At 28.8% G+C, this 14810-nt stretch overlaps 1 protein-coding gene across 1 annotated transcript; it reads left to right on the top strand.

The window, feature by feature from the left end:
* The first annotated feature begins 9331 nt into the window (after positions 1–9331).
* LOC112684920 (zinc finger BED domain-containing protein 5-like) lies at positions 9332–11173 on the top strand. Its single transcript, XM_025556652.1, has 3 exons — positions 9332–10028; positions 10110–10391; positions 10788–11173. The coding sequence occupies exons 1-3, from the start codon at positions 9332–9334 to the stop codon at positions 11171–11173; spliced, it is 1365 nt and encodes a 454-aa protein (XP_025412437.1).
* Positions 11174–14810: the final 3637 nt, after the last annotated feature.

Below are 14810 nucleotides of genomic sequence, written 5' to 3'. Positions count from 1 at the left end.
CCATCTACCACCAAGTTTCTAAACGTAATTCAAGCATTTTAGTATAGTTTTAAAAATATTTATTAATATATAATTTATAATAATAATAATAATTTTGGTTTCAGTGTTCAGTCACTTGCTCCACTCTGACAGCTGCATCCTCTTAGGCGAATTTCTGTTAAATTCAGTTATTATTTCACTTTCATCGAATTGCTCTTTTTTATTTATATTAGCCATAGCTAACCCATTCAGTCGTTTTCCGACATGGTGCTTCTTAAAAAAATTTTTAAGCGATTAAGTGCTGAAAACGTTCTTTCCGGAGTGAAAGAGGTAACTGGTAACGTGGCGAATAATTGTAAAAGTATTTTAATGTTAGGTCGAAGATTGGTGCGATGAGAGAGTGAATCAAGAGCAGAATTCGGTTTTGGAATAGTATTTTGACTCCATTGTTGCCTCCATATGAACAGGTCAGCTCTGATTGTAGATGAGGTATCATCATGGAGATCTTGGACATATATTTTAGCAGCTTTTATAATATTTTTATCGTCATACATATTTAAATTGGTCGGAATAAGTCCTTCAAGTGGCATAACATCAATAAGCCTTTGATTAAAACGAGCATCCATTGATTCTATTAAATAGTCAAGATACATTATACATATAAACACGGCCTATGGGGGGCTATAGCCCCTTTAGCCCCCTTAGCCCCCTTTGGCTACGCCACTGATTGTAGGCGATCAGACAGTCTCATGAATCGAATGATATAATCATATATTTGGTTTTTGTTTTTATTTATTTTTACTCTTTAGTGCGGGCCACGGCTTTAGAAGATAAGTCTAAGGTCATGATGAAGGCATTTATTTTTTTTCGAAATGGCGATATCGTCGATCGCCAACATTAATAACAAACCGTAAAATGTATAAAGTATACACCAAATTCATAGACATAACTATTTATATTTTTCCAGAAATGACGACGTTTTCCCTTATCATAACTATCATATAATCTTTAATTATAAAAATAGTTTTGAAATTATAAATTGTAAAATTCATTTTCCAATTGACGTAGATTGAAATTCACATAAAAAATATTTTGGACATCAATTAGGATGAATGTGGCGTCCCCCGTTCCGGTGAAAAAATATAGTTGGGGTACGCAAAAAAAAAGTAGAGGAGCTCCGTCCCCCTGCGCACCCCTCCACCAATTCGAGCACTGGTTATAACTATACAGCATACTTTGTAATTATTTGGGTAGGTTATTAGCATGATTCATGTTGGTGATCCTTATATAGCTCGACACCATGACCGAGACGTAGTGAACTTGATCATGCTCCTGGCCTTTTTTGAAGCCCGGGCCCCTGAGCTACAGCTCCAGCTGCCCCTTCCCTCTCATCGTTGGGCCTAACTGTCAGTGTCAAGTGAAAACAATTCATGGCAAATTTAACTTAGTAAAAATCTAAGGTTTAAATGTGATAATATGGTTATTATAGGAAAAATGAATTATTAAATAAAATATAAGACCATGATGATATTATTTAAATATTAAATGTTCAATGTTTTTTTCTATTTTTTTTTTTTTTTTTTTTTATACAAAAACACGTATATGTTAGGTAAATTGAACACACCAATGTTTAGGTACCTAATAAAACACTAACGAAACATTGTTCATTCGTACACTATATTATTATTATAACTTTCTTGTTCGAATAACACACGTGGAAATCGACGCATATTTTTGTTGCTTTTCATTTTATACTTGTAATTATAATTATTATAATAATAATAATTTATTCGTCCAGAATTATGACTTTTATTGTTTAAAATAACAAATTCAATTGCTCATCGACAAATTCCTACGTTTTTAAATATTTTTTATCATGATCAATTGTTTACTAATATAGCGTTTATGATGAAGAGTCAATCGATATATTTCCCAATTTACCAAACAATAACTAAATAATAATAACTAATAATAAGTACACGTATTCAGTAGCGTATCCAGGGGGGTTAGGGGGTTATACCCCCCTCGAAAATGTTTAGTGTATGCATATTGTCTATTGATTATAATAGAAACACACAAAATTTAAAAAAATTTAAAGTTAAATTTTTATAACCTCCCAAAAAAAAAATTCTGGATACGCCACTGCACGTATTGTAAAAAAAAGTCAATCAATATAGAAAGTAACATAGGCGTGCGCAGAATTCTTTTTTGGGTTATGCAAAAGCCTGCCACTGCCTACCCCCCCCCCTCTAAACTGAAAGTTAATTTAAGCGTTCAAAATTCTGGTCTTAATAACTATTTAATTTAAAATTTTAATTTTTTTTCCTGAAAAAAAGTGACTGAATAGCCATTTCTTAATCGTTATAACTGTCTTCATAATTCAAATTTAAAATAAATTATAAAAAAAAAAATTAAATACATAACACTTAAAATGGTTTGAGTAATATGTTTAAATAGCATATATAAATATAAATGTAATTATATACTTAAATGAAAAATAAAATAAGTTGGATAAATAATCAAAATTAATCATAAAACTATTCTACGTACAGTTGAGTTCTTAATATCACCAATAATGTTTTCGGGATTTTAATTTATAGCTATTTAATCTCCCTTGAATTATTGTACTTCTTAATTTAATTAATACATTAAATCGTTAGAGCATATGATTTGTGTTTCAAAATTAAATTAAACTGTCTGGGACTGAATATAAAAATATAATAAAAATCATAATGTAATACAAAATCACATAATATATATAAGACCAAATATGTCATAATTTTTATTTATTTTTTGTAATTTTAGAAAGAAGGCTCTATGTGTAGGGTATGCAGTTGCATACCCTGCATACCCCCTGCGCATGCCTATGGACAATAACATCTGTTTATACTTCCTGTAACCAAAGAAAAATAATAAAACTTCATATTTATTTATTGTTATGAATTTGTAATATTTCTCATGTTCAAGATGTAAAGATTTGTAAATAATGTCCCGTGAAGTTCAGTTATCTCAATAAATTTATTAGTGAAGAGTTTTTAAGTAGTTTTTTCGAAGAAATGAAAATCTTTTTCGTTTAGTTGTTATGTTCATTTTAAATAGGATTAAATCTTTTCAATTTGTAATTTTCACACTGCACGATTTTGGTAACTACAAATAAGGGCCGACAATGCAATACGTGTTTAGCCGGGTTCACACTACACCGTGACGTGTATTTTACCAGACCGTGTGCTTTGAAAATGTATGATACCAATATATATCTTATGGTGATGTTATCAAATTTTGGTTACATATTTTCGCAGTTTTTTCATTAGATATAAAATATTTTCATAAGTTTCAATAAATAGTAACTGATGAATATTAAATTATATAGTAGACAATATGTATTATATTATTATTAGGACTCGGAACTTAATGCACTTAAAAAGTATTAAATATACATGTACTTATGCGCTTAAAAAAGTACAAATATGTTTCAAAAATATCCACTTAATTTTTTTTTAACACAAAAATGTTCATAAATAAAGATATTTTATTAAATATACTCGTACATAACAGTAAAAATGTTGTTAGTATATTTTATTAAGCTAAACATAATTTCTAGGTATAACATAAAATAAATAGTTTGAAATTTAAAATTTTCTTTCAAAATGTTCCCTTTAGGTTTTTCATAGGGTCATGAAAATAATTTCAAGGTTACTTAGCAATACATTGAATAAATATCCCAATAAAATCATGCAAATGCAACACCTTCCGAGTCTTTTGTTATTATGAATACTGTTATCATTGAATATTAAATTATTACTATTAAAATCGGTAACCACACGTTCAAAGGTTGGATTAAATTAACTTCACGGTATCTTATGGTTAGTGAGGTAACTTGTGCTTTATTATATGGTTCAACCAATCAGTGATTTAAAATTTAAATTTTTTGTTTTTTCCAGAAACATCGATTTTCTATTGTACCTAGATTATTAGAAATTAGAAATTCAAAGCTAAATTACGGAGTATTCTAAAAATAAATAAATTACGTAATTTGTCTTTTATTTGTTATAAACTATTTCTAGATTATGTAAATATTAATATAATATCATTGATTATATATTACCATTGATTAAATATATCTTTAATCAATGATATTACTATGGATTGCTCACTGCAGTAAGAATACTTTGCGCGTTAAATGGCGGGTGCCGTTACGAAGCGCTCCGCACTGCGTGTCTAGTTGTGGCGGGTTCCGTCAAACTCGCTAGAGTAGTTCACAGGAGTGGGGATCAGTCGAAACCACTTTGCGGTAATGACGGACGTTACCGATCGCGTTAAATAATATTGCGTTTGAACTTGATATAAATTACAGAAAAAAAATCACAAGTAAAGGTTAGGACGCCAAGTGGCGCCAAACTAATGTGCACAGAAAATATTTATAGATACCCGGTGGCTGTTTAGGGCTGTCTATACTAGAGTCACACGAGCGTTAGAAAAACGGACGTTACGACGGGCGTAATAACGTCAGTTGTATAATATTTTAAATATCACTGGTCCCACGACCACTGTTTTCTCGTCGACGTTGAATGCTACGCTATCATATTTTAATAATTTAATTTTATATAATTTAATAATTTTTTAATAATCATATTTTAAAAACAAAAAACTTGGATATAGAGTTATTAATTACCGAAATTGAAAAACGTCCCATATTGCGGGATGTAAGTAATGTGTTGTACAAGGATAGGAATAAACAAAATATTAAATGGATGAGTGTTTCAAATGTTGTTGTCAAAAATGACGAACTATAACAACCGATGTATAGAAATTATAAAATTTTATATTTACGGTCAATACACGCTCGACGTTCGTTTTGAGCATATTACGTCCGTTTTTCTAACGCTCGTGTGACCCTAGCCTAAATGTTTATAAATCTATTTTTACTAGTTTTAACGAAAATATAAAATTCATTAGTAATCACTACAAATCTAAATCATTACCTACACAACTATTGAACTATCAATACTGTCGTCAGATATTTTTCTATAGTCCTATTATTTTTGCATTTTTCTGTTTGAAATTTATTATTTTATAATGTCTGGGGATAAATGTGTATATTTTAACTGCAATTTAACTAGGAGGTCATCAAAAAATATATTTCATCCATTTACAGCCAACATAGAAATGCACAACCAATGGATAGTTAATTCTGGTAATTATTAAAAATTTAGTGAATTAATCTGTATTATATAATGTTTATAAATATACTATTTTATAAATTATTGTTGTGCATAATTTAAGGAAATATAATGCTTGACGGAATGAGTTCGAAAAAATTATGAAAAAGATTTATATGCTCTGATCATTTTGATAAAGCGATGTATATGAATACGTCTTGTTTAAAACCACGACTGATTCAGAATGCAATACCGAAGAAATATTCTACAGGTAAAAAATTTCAAATTATTAAAATATAAATGAATTAATTACCGTTTAGTTATTAAAAAATAGTTTAAATTTGATATATATTTTTAATTGTTTTTATAGATTTCAGTGAACAGCCAGTTATATCCAGTGCTGAGACTAGCTTTGATATACCAACTAATGAATATACTTCTATGATAGGTAAAAAAATAAGAAGTTATGTATAAAAATATAGATAATTAACACATGTTTTGATTTAATAGATGCAAATGTGAATGTTGATACTATAGAGATACCATAGACACTACGCTAACTAAAAAAAACATTCAACAACATTCTCAGGTAATTAATTTATTAATAAATCATTTTTTATATTCTGTGTGAAACAAGGGTCGAGGAATTTATTAGCTTTACCATGATATACGTTTTTTTTTTTTTTTTGGATGTGATCATCAATTTATATCCTAGAACGTGTTATCCAATTATTAAAACTACGGGTGGTTTTGAATAGCAATTTTTTTCTAGTTAGTACTTTTGAGAGATCATTTAATTAATTATAAAAAAATTACAAAAAAACGGCAAAATTTACTAAATGGTGATTCCGATTTTTATTTTTCATTGTAACTCAAAAAGTGTTGATCGTAGAAATTTTTTTCTTTGAACTTTTGAAATTATAATACAATGTTTCTTATACATTATTCTTACTCCTGTGAAAAATCTTAAAAATCTGTAGTCACAATTTTTATAATTAAACATTTGAATTTGAAATTTTGTTAAAAATGACAAAATCTACCTACTTTTTATAGTGGAAAGTTGATAAGCATTTCAATATCAATACTCTAGAAATAAAACTTGTATGTATAATATAGTAAAGAAGTTGTTTTATCCAGTAAACAAAAAAACACAAATTACAGGAGCAGCTCAAACATTTTTAATTACACGTTTAAAATTTATATTTTGATGAAATCGAGTGTACCGGAAATATATATTATACGATGTTAGTTATTTCATCGTAACTTAAAAATCATAATTATAATAACAATGAGAAGGACTTGAGAGTTTTACAGAAGACTTATACAAACATTTTTTAGAGATGGTGTAAATTTCAAGACTTCAAAATTTTTATGCTATAATAGATATTTGAAATTTAAATATTTTTTGCTTGTCATCGTGTTTTTATCTTTGTCACAATTTGTATTGTTTGAAAATTAAATACTAAATTTTTCACAAGTTTGATGACAAAACTATTTTTGAAATTATCATATAATGATCATGTTGTATAAAATTAAATTCATCAGATGAAAACAATAATAATAATAATAATATAGTTACAAAAAATTAATGTGAACAATTATAGAAATTGATAGTAAATCATCAATTTAATTCTTGTAGGTATTGATGCAAAATCAAATCAAATCTTAGCACTAGATGCATTAAATATATTGACGCCATAAAAAGTTTATCATTCTACAATGATAAATAATTTTGATCATACAAATTCAGCATTGTCTATTTTTAGTCCAAAAGTCACTTAACTATAAATCGCCATCGACATACAAATTTATGCGCCGAAGTAAAATCATTCTACCCGACGAAAGTACGGTACGTCGTTGGCTAAATTCAATATCATATTTAACTGGTTTTTCACCAAGGTACATAGAATAAATCCAACTTAAAATTTCTACAATGAATTTTCAAGAAAAAAAATGTACTTCTTATATATCTTATTAGATGAAGGATCTATTTTAAAAGCAATAGAATATAACAAGGCATTAGACGTAATAGAAGGAATCGAAGATCTCGGAAGTTTAGGACGAACGGACAAAGTTGACTCACATGCTCTTGTTCTAATGATTCGTGGTTTATACATAAATTGGAAAATACCATTTTGTTATTTTTTTACTGGTAGCGGAATAAAAGGAGATAATTTAATTATAATTTTAAATGAATGTGTAAAAAAATGATTGATAATTATTAGATATTGGTTTATTACCATCCGCCGTAGTTTGCGATCAGGGATCACAAAATAGACGAATGTTTTCATTACTAGGCGGAATTGTCACTAATCCTTCAGTTAATATATACGGCCAAAAACTTATTTTCATATACGGTATACTTCATTTAATTAAAAGTCTGAGAAATAACTTATTAGATGGTAATATACAAATCGATAATAATATTATATCATTTCAAAATGTTAAGAATGCATATGAAATTGACATACAAAGTAAAACTATTCGAGCATTGTGCAAAATTACACCTTCTTACCTGGCTCCAAATGCATTTCAGAAAATGTCTTGTAAGTTAGCAATACAAGTTTTAAGTCGATCTGTTGTTGCTACAATTAAAACTTGCATTAGCATTGGAGAGTTGAAATCCAACTCTGCATTATGTACTGCTGATTTTTTTGAAAAAATGAACGATATGTTCGATTCTGTTAATAGCAAAAACTTGTACGATGTAAATCCAAATAGGCGTCCAATGAGCAAATATAATCCTCAAGTTTTACAAAATTTGAAAAATTGCTTAACACTTTTTGAAAAAGCTATAAAAATAAATGTAAAAATAAAAAAATAATAAAAATAAAAACTAAGTACACCGCCATGTTTTATTGGACTTCAATGGATAATTACAGCTCTTCTTGATCTCTACGAATCAGAAAAAAATATAAATGGGTCAACATTTTCCTAATAAAGAATACCTTTTAATGACAAACCGATTAACTCAAGATTCATTAGAAAATCTTTTTTCTATAATACGTCAGAGAAACGGTTATAATAAAAACCCAACTGCTCGAACTTTGCCTTCCACACAATCGAATAGTCTGAATAATATGTTTCAAAGATGAACGATTTTTTAAAATATCTTGCTTTTTCTTAGTATTTAATTGCATACATACATTATCCTGTTCCTTGTTATGAATTTTAATTACATTATCGGCATTTAACATTGCAGTTTTATGGAAATTTAAGTTGGCATGATTTTTTAATGATTCTAATGCATCTTTTAATTTAATAAGAGGTTTGGTTACAAGTTTGCTTAGATCTACGTGAGAACCTTTACCAACATTTGTTTGATACAAGAAAAGTACACAATACATACAAAAGGCCCCTTCTTTCAGTTTTGAATAAGCTAACCAATTAAATGTGTTAAGCCATTTCAACTGAAAAGTACGTTTAAACTTGCTATTATCTTGAGCTGGAAATTTATAATTTACATCAGGCACCCATAAATTATATAAAATTAAAATTTTTTCTGTATTGGTTAGAGGTTTTGAACAATTTATATAAAGACCAATGTGGGATTTAAGTAATAAAAATCACTCACAATTTAATTTAATTAAAATGGACACTATATTATATAAATATGTATGTACAAATATCGATACGCGTTACAATTGCGGAGGAATTGCTGAATATATCGCGGAGTGTAATTCACGGTATGTCGCGGATTGTACTCAAGGACTGACTGAATGAGCGTCTGACCAGTCGGTATATATATATCGGCGTCGATTGTCTAGAACAGCGTTTCCCAAACTGTGGTCCGCGGACCCCTAGGGGTCCGCACGTATACCGGAGGGAGTCCGCGAACGTAAATTAAAAATTTACAAAGTATACCTATCCATAAAACGAAAATAATGATGCAATATTCGTATTACATGGGAAATACTGTTGATAATAAATACATTGTTGAAATAGTTATCGTTGAAAAGCAATTAAGATTAGATTATACGTATAGAAGACTGCAGATTGTTCGCGTCAGAGACAGATTGATCGCGTCGGTCAAATAACCGATAGTTTGTTCGTTGCAGCCGTATCGTCGTATACGTAGTGTAGCATACTTTCAGTTAATTTATATTATAAAATAATTGTACGTAAAAATTTATATTTTTTAATTTAATTTATTTTTTAAAATGAAACGTTGGTTACAAAATAATGAAACCACTATGTGTGAAGAAAATGAAGGCGATTCTACAAGTTCTAAAAAAGGATCAACGCATGTAAATAAGCGTCGTAAGTTTTCGGAAGAATACATAACTTTTGGTTTCACGAATATAAATGTAAACAACGAAGAAAGACCCCAATGCGTCATATGCTATGAAATATTATCGAACGAGTCCATGAAACCAGCAAAACTTCGACGTCATTTACAAACCAGACATACAGATTATCTTACAAAATCTAAACAATTTTTTGAATCGAAAGCAGCTGAATTAGAACAAAGTAAAAAATTAATTAAAAAGACTGCAATTGGAACTAATAATGAAAGAGCTGTAACAGCATCTTATCAAGTATCTTTACTTGTTGCAAAAAGTGGCAAACCACATACTATCGTTGAAGAATTGATCCTACCAGCTGCAAAAATTATGGTTTCTGCTATGTTAGGAGATAAAGCATCAAATGAATTAAGTACGGTTTCTTTATCAAATAATACAGTTAAGAACAGAATTGTTGAAATGTCAGAAAACATTAAAGAACAGCTTATTTCAAATATCAAAACAAGTAAATTTTATTCTTTACAATTAGATGAAAGCACAGATATTTGCAATGACGCAAATTTACTTGCATATGTCCGTTATGAAAATCATAATACTATTACTGAAGATTTTTTATTTTGCATATCTCTACCTTCCAATACTACAGGTGAGGCAATATTTAATATATTAAATAGTTTTATAATAAGTCATGATATAAAATGGAATAATTGTGTGGCGGTTAGCACAGATGGAGCTCGTGCGATGTCTGGTACTAGATCAGGCCTGCAAGCTCGTTTAAAAACAATTAATTCGTCTATTATTTGGCATCATTGCTGTATTCATAGAGAAGCTTTAGCTGCAAAAAATATGCCAGAAAAATTAAATGAAGTTTTGCGTGATATTGTGCAAGTAGTTAACTTAATAAAAGCTAGATCTTTGAATTCTCGCATTTTTAATTTAATTTGTGAAGATATGGGAAGTATACACAAGCAGTTGCTATTGCACGCTGAAGTACGCTGGTTATCGCGAGGTAAAGTTGTGTCACGTGTTTTTGAGTTAAAAAATGAAATTAGAATGTTTTTTTTTAATAACTCTATGGAAGTTACTAAATATGCAAATCTTTTCAATAATTTTGAATGGCTCTGTACAGTGGCCTATTTGGCTGATATTTTTAATTCTCTGAACTCATTAAATATTAGTTTACAAGGGAAAGAAGACAATATTTTTCACACGGAGGATAACATTGAAGCTATGTTAAAAAAACTTGAGTTATGGAGAAAACGTGCCCTTCAAAACAATTTTAACCACTTTCCAACTCTTTATGCATTTATAGAATCATTCGATGAAGTTTTTCCTCAGGACACAAAAGATATAATTATTGAACACCTCCAAATTTTGAAACATTCATTTCGAAAATATTTTCCAGTTCCTGACAAAAATAAAAATTGGGTAGTAGACCCTTTTAATGCAGATGTCCCTGATATAACTGGTTTAACAACAACACAAGAAAATCAATTAATCGAAATATCCAGTAATTCTAATTTAAAAAGGGTTTTCAAAGAATCTTCTTTGTCTTCTTTTTGGTTGAGTATAAGACAAGACTATCCAGAAATATCGGACTCAGCACTAAGGCCATTGATGCTTTTTTCAACAACTTATCTCTGTGAAAAAGGATTTTCAGCTTATGTGTACACTAAAAATAAATATAGAAATCGATTAAATATAGAATCAGATTTACGTATTCAACTTTCTAATATAGATCCTAAAATACCAGATTTAGTATTAAAGAAACAACACCATCCATCACATTAAACGCATTAATTATTTATTATAAAAATAATATATCTATTTATCCATTTTTTTTTATTAATTCAATTTTTCATTATAAACATATGTGTATTTAATTTTAAAAATAAAGCAAACAATTTAGTATTATTATTTATTATTGCTTTAATTTAAATTTTTATTTAGGGGTCCGCGATCTTTTTTATTTTCTCTAAGGGGTCCGGCAGAGAAAAAGTTTGGGAAACGCTGGTCTAGAACATTCTCGAAATTACCTTAACGAGATATCGTTAACACTAATATTATATTTAGAATCAGATTCTGTCTGTAACTCTGATTTATCAATTTGTTTTTTTTCTTCAAAAACTACAATATTTTGTGTTTTCTCATTTTCTTCAATGATAGGGTCACTGCAGTTTGACTAATATAAAAAAATATTTATTTATTTTTATAATTGGACAGTCGTCGCCCGTCGGGTGTCTTGTCACTAATCCCTTACAAATATTTATTTATAGATTTTATCATGAAACCGACCTATGCATAATGTTATATAAGTAATAATATATGCATTAAATACCTAATAGCACGGCCGAAGCTGTAGAAAACTAACAAAATAAAGATGACAATTTAAAATTAGTAAAATACAATTTAAAACTTTTTAAGCGAATATCATAGACCATTAAAATAATTTTTAAATTTTCTTAACATTTCGGGGGGGGGGGGGAGGGCTGCAGCCCCCTCAGCCTCTCCTGGATACGCCATTGCTACATATACAAATAATTTCAAATCATTAGAATGTTGTACTACTTTTTACTTTGCGGGATATTTAGCATTTAAATGTTTAAATAATTTTAGTTGTGATAGTTGTGAAAAAAATCCTACTACCTGTAGTAATTTAAATGACCAAACTCAACTGTTAACATTTAAGATGTTTAACGTAAGTGGCCCAACACAGGGGTTAAAATCACCGTCAAACATTCTAATTGATATGACAAAACTTTGTCTTAAAATTTTTAATGAGCAATTTTTGAAAATAAAACATGAAAAACAAATCGTTTATAATCTTATGGAAATTTCAGAAAAAAAAAAAAATAATAATATTTTAGACTTTCGCTCATCGCATTGCAAAGAACATTATTTGTACATAATTGAACTGTTGTTAGAACAAAAATTTTCAAAGAGTGCAATTTGATAAATGCTGAATAAAACAATAAAGCTGTCCAACAGATTGCTAAGTTGAGAGTGTTGCAGCACTATTAGTATTTAGTATAAATTAGTTATTTAAAATCGTACATAGTTAATGTAATTTTGTAAAATAATATTAATAATTATTCTTAATAAAAAATAAAAAAACTGTGTATTTTATATTTTTCTTAAAATTTATAACAATTTCACATTATTAAATATTTATTATGATGTACCTATCGTACGCTGCATTTTTCGATTTATATTGTTCACACGCGTCAATCGCACAAATCGTTGCACCTCGTAGATTTGGCGCGTATTAACTTAATCCATTTAAATCAAAAACGTGAGTACGATACGAATAAATATAATAATAAATAAACGAATGTGCCGCGGGCAGCGACGCGACGATAACAGTAGTATTTCAGAATTGAATACCGATAATCGGATACTTCGAAAGTCGGATGATTAATAATCGGTAGCAACCAAAAATTAAATATTATTTTTCTAAATTGGGACTCTTATCGCCACCTACTGGCTGTAAATTCTCGTGCAACGCGATTCTATTGCAGTGAGCAATTTATAGTAATATATAATCAATGATAATATTAATTAGTTAATCAAATTCATCAAGTATTTTATTTTTTCGGAGATTTCGGGGTTAACATTTTTCAAAAAATAATAAATCCTATAATATTATAAAAAAATATAATACGTGATATTTAATTAATATCGTTATCGTCATCGTCGGACGTTGACGACGTGACCAAAAATAACTAAAAGTTACACCATGTAATTTATTTTTATACAAACATTACAACCACATGATATAAATTAATGTTCTCTTTTTCTTTATCTTCGTAGTACGTAGTAAGTCATTTATGATGTTTGAACCTTTTTTTTCTTCTGCAAGTGTCGAGAGTCTCGAATCGAGACACTATTTTAGTTATAATAAGGAATTTGTTCATCCGTAGTATTATGTTTATTTTTAAGTCTTCATCAAAAATCTTAAGTGACCTCTGGTATTTTTTTTTTAGGTTTATTAACAATATTTTGATTTTGGATTTTTACATGATTAGATTTTAGTGACTAATATTTCAATTTTATCGAACCATGTATTTATTTTTAAATGTTTTTTCATAATTCCAAATCAGGGCCAAATTATAGTCATGATACAAGGTTATTCAAAATGATTCATCCGATTTCAAATAGCTATAAATTGGTTAATTATAAATTTTATCTTATCAATTAAATTATATACCAATCAATAGAGGGTATACCCAAATTTTAGTATGTCATTAATTATTTGTTTTACAGTTATTGTTTTTAAGCGATAAGTTATTTTCTGCAAATATGTCGACCGAGCAGCAAAAAAGCGTTTTTTGTGTTGCGATTTTCAAAATGTGAATCGGTAATAACATGCAACTCGATTTTCGCCTACGTTACGAGATCGATGCACCAACTTCTTAGAGTATATGTCGATGCAGGATCGTATTAAAAGGGGTCAAAGGGGGGAAATTGCCCCCGGGCGCCGTAGTTTTGTAAAAGTAAGTGGGTGCCCTTATCTGCACTTAATATGCTACAAGTGCCCCCAAAGAAAAAAATTTTCCCTGGGGTGCTGAAATGTTTGACACGGCTCTGCGTCGATGATGTAAGCAGTTTGAAAAACAGGATGTTTGTGCAAAGGAAAAAGTATAGGCCGACCTCTTGTATCCGTGTATCCGTGTATCTCATGGAATTAATTACAAGATATGTGCTACAAGAAGTATGGAATGAGATTGACTACCGGCTAGTTGTTGTCCATGAGACCAAAAAGAACTTATATAGAACATTTATAGGTAAAATTAATTAAACTTGACATATTTCTCTTTTATTTAATGTGTAACATATTGTTCTAAATAAAATTATGAAAGTATTTGAAATCGGATGAATCATTTTGAATAATCCTGTATAAGGAGGGCTATAACTTTTGTTGAGGTAATTTCACCCGAAACAATTTAATACTTTTATTCAGGTTTAGTAATTTATAATAAATATTATTAAGTATAGTATATTTGTATATTGTAATATAATTACAATTAATTTATAAAACAATACTTTATATTTGTTAGCTAATGGTTATAAAACATATTGTGGCCTCTTTCAACTTATAGCTGAAGGTATAGTCCTCTCTATTTGCTCTTCTTGATCCAGCCGAGCTTTTAATTTTTTAGAAACTTCAGAATACCATAGGTTTTGGGAACTTAAATGCTTGTTTTTTATTGAAGAATAAATATTTTGTTCAGTGGATTTCAATAAAAGTATTTTGTGTAATTTCCAATACAAATATAAATATAATTATTTTTAATTTTATTCTATGTAGTTAAACTCTTTTTATGAGATTAATTAAAAAAAATCCTTGGTAGTGCGAAACTCAACGGTTGGACGAGATACTGGAATGGATGATTGGTATTGTTGTATTGTTTGAACTTGAAACTATTGC

The sequence above is a fragment of the Sipha flava genome, unplaced genomic scaffold, assembly GCF_003268045.1.
Source record: "Sipha flava isolate LNK unplaced genomic scaffold, YSA_version1 258_pilon_pilon, whole genome shotgun sequence".
Taxonomy (NCBI): Eukaryota; Metazoa; Arthropoda; class Insecta; order Hemiptera; family Aphididae; genus Sipha; species Sipha flava.
The sequence above is the reverse complement of the archived record's forward strand: the minus strand, read 5'-3'. Positions and strand labels throughout refer to the sequence as shown.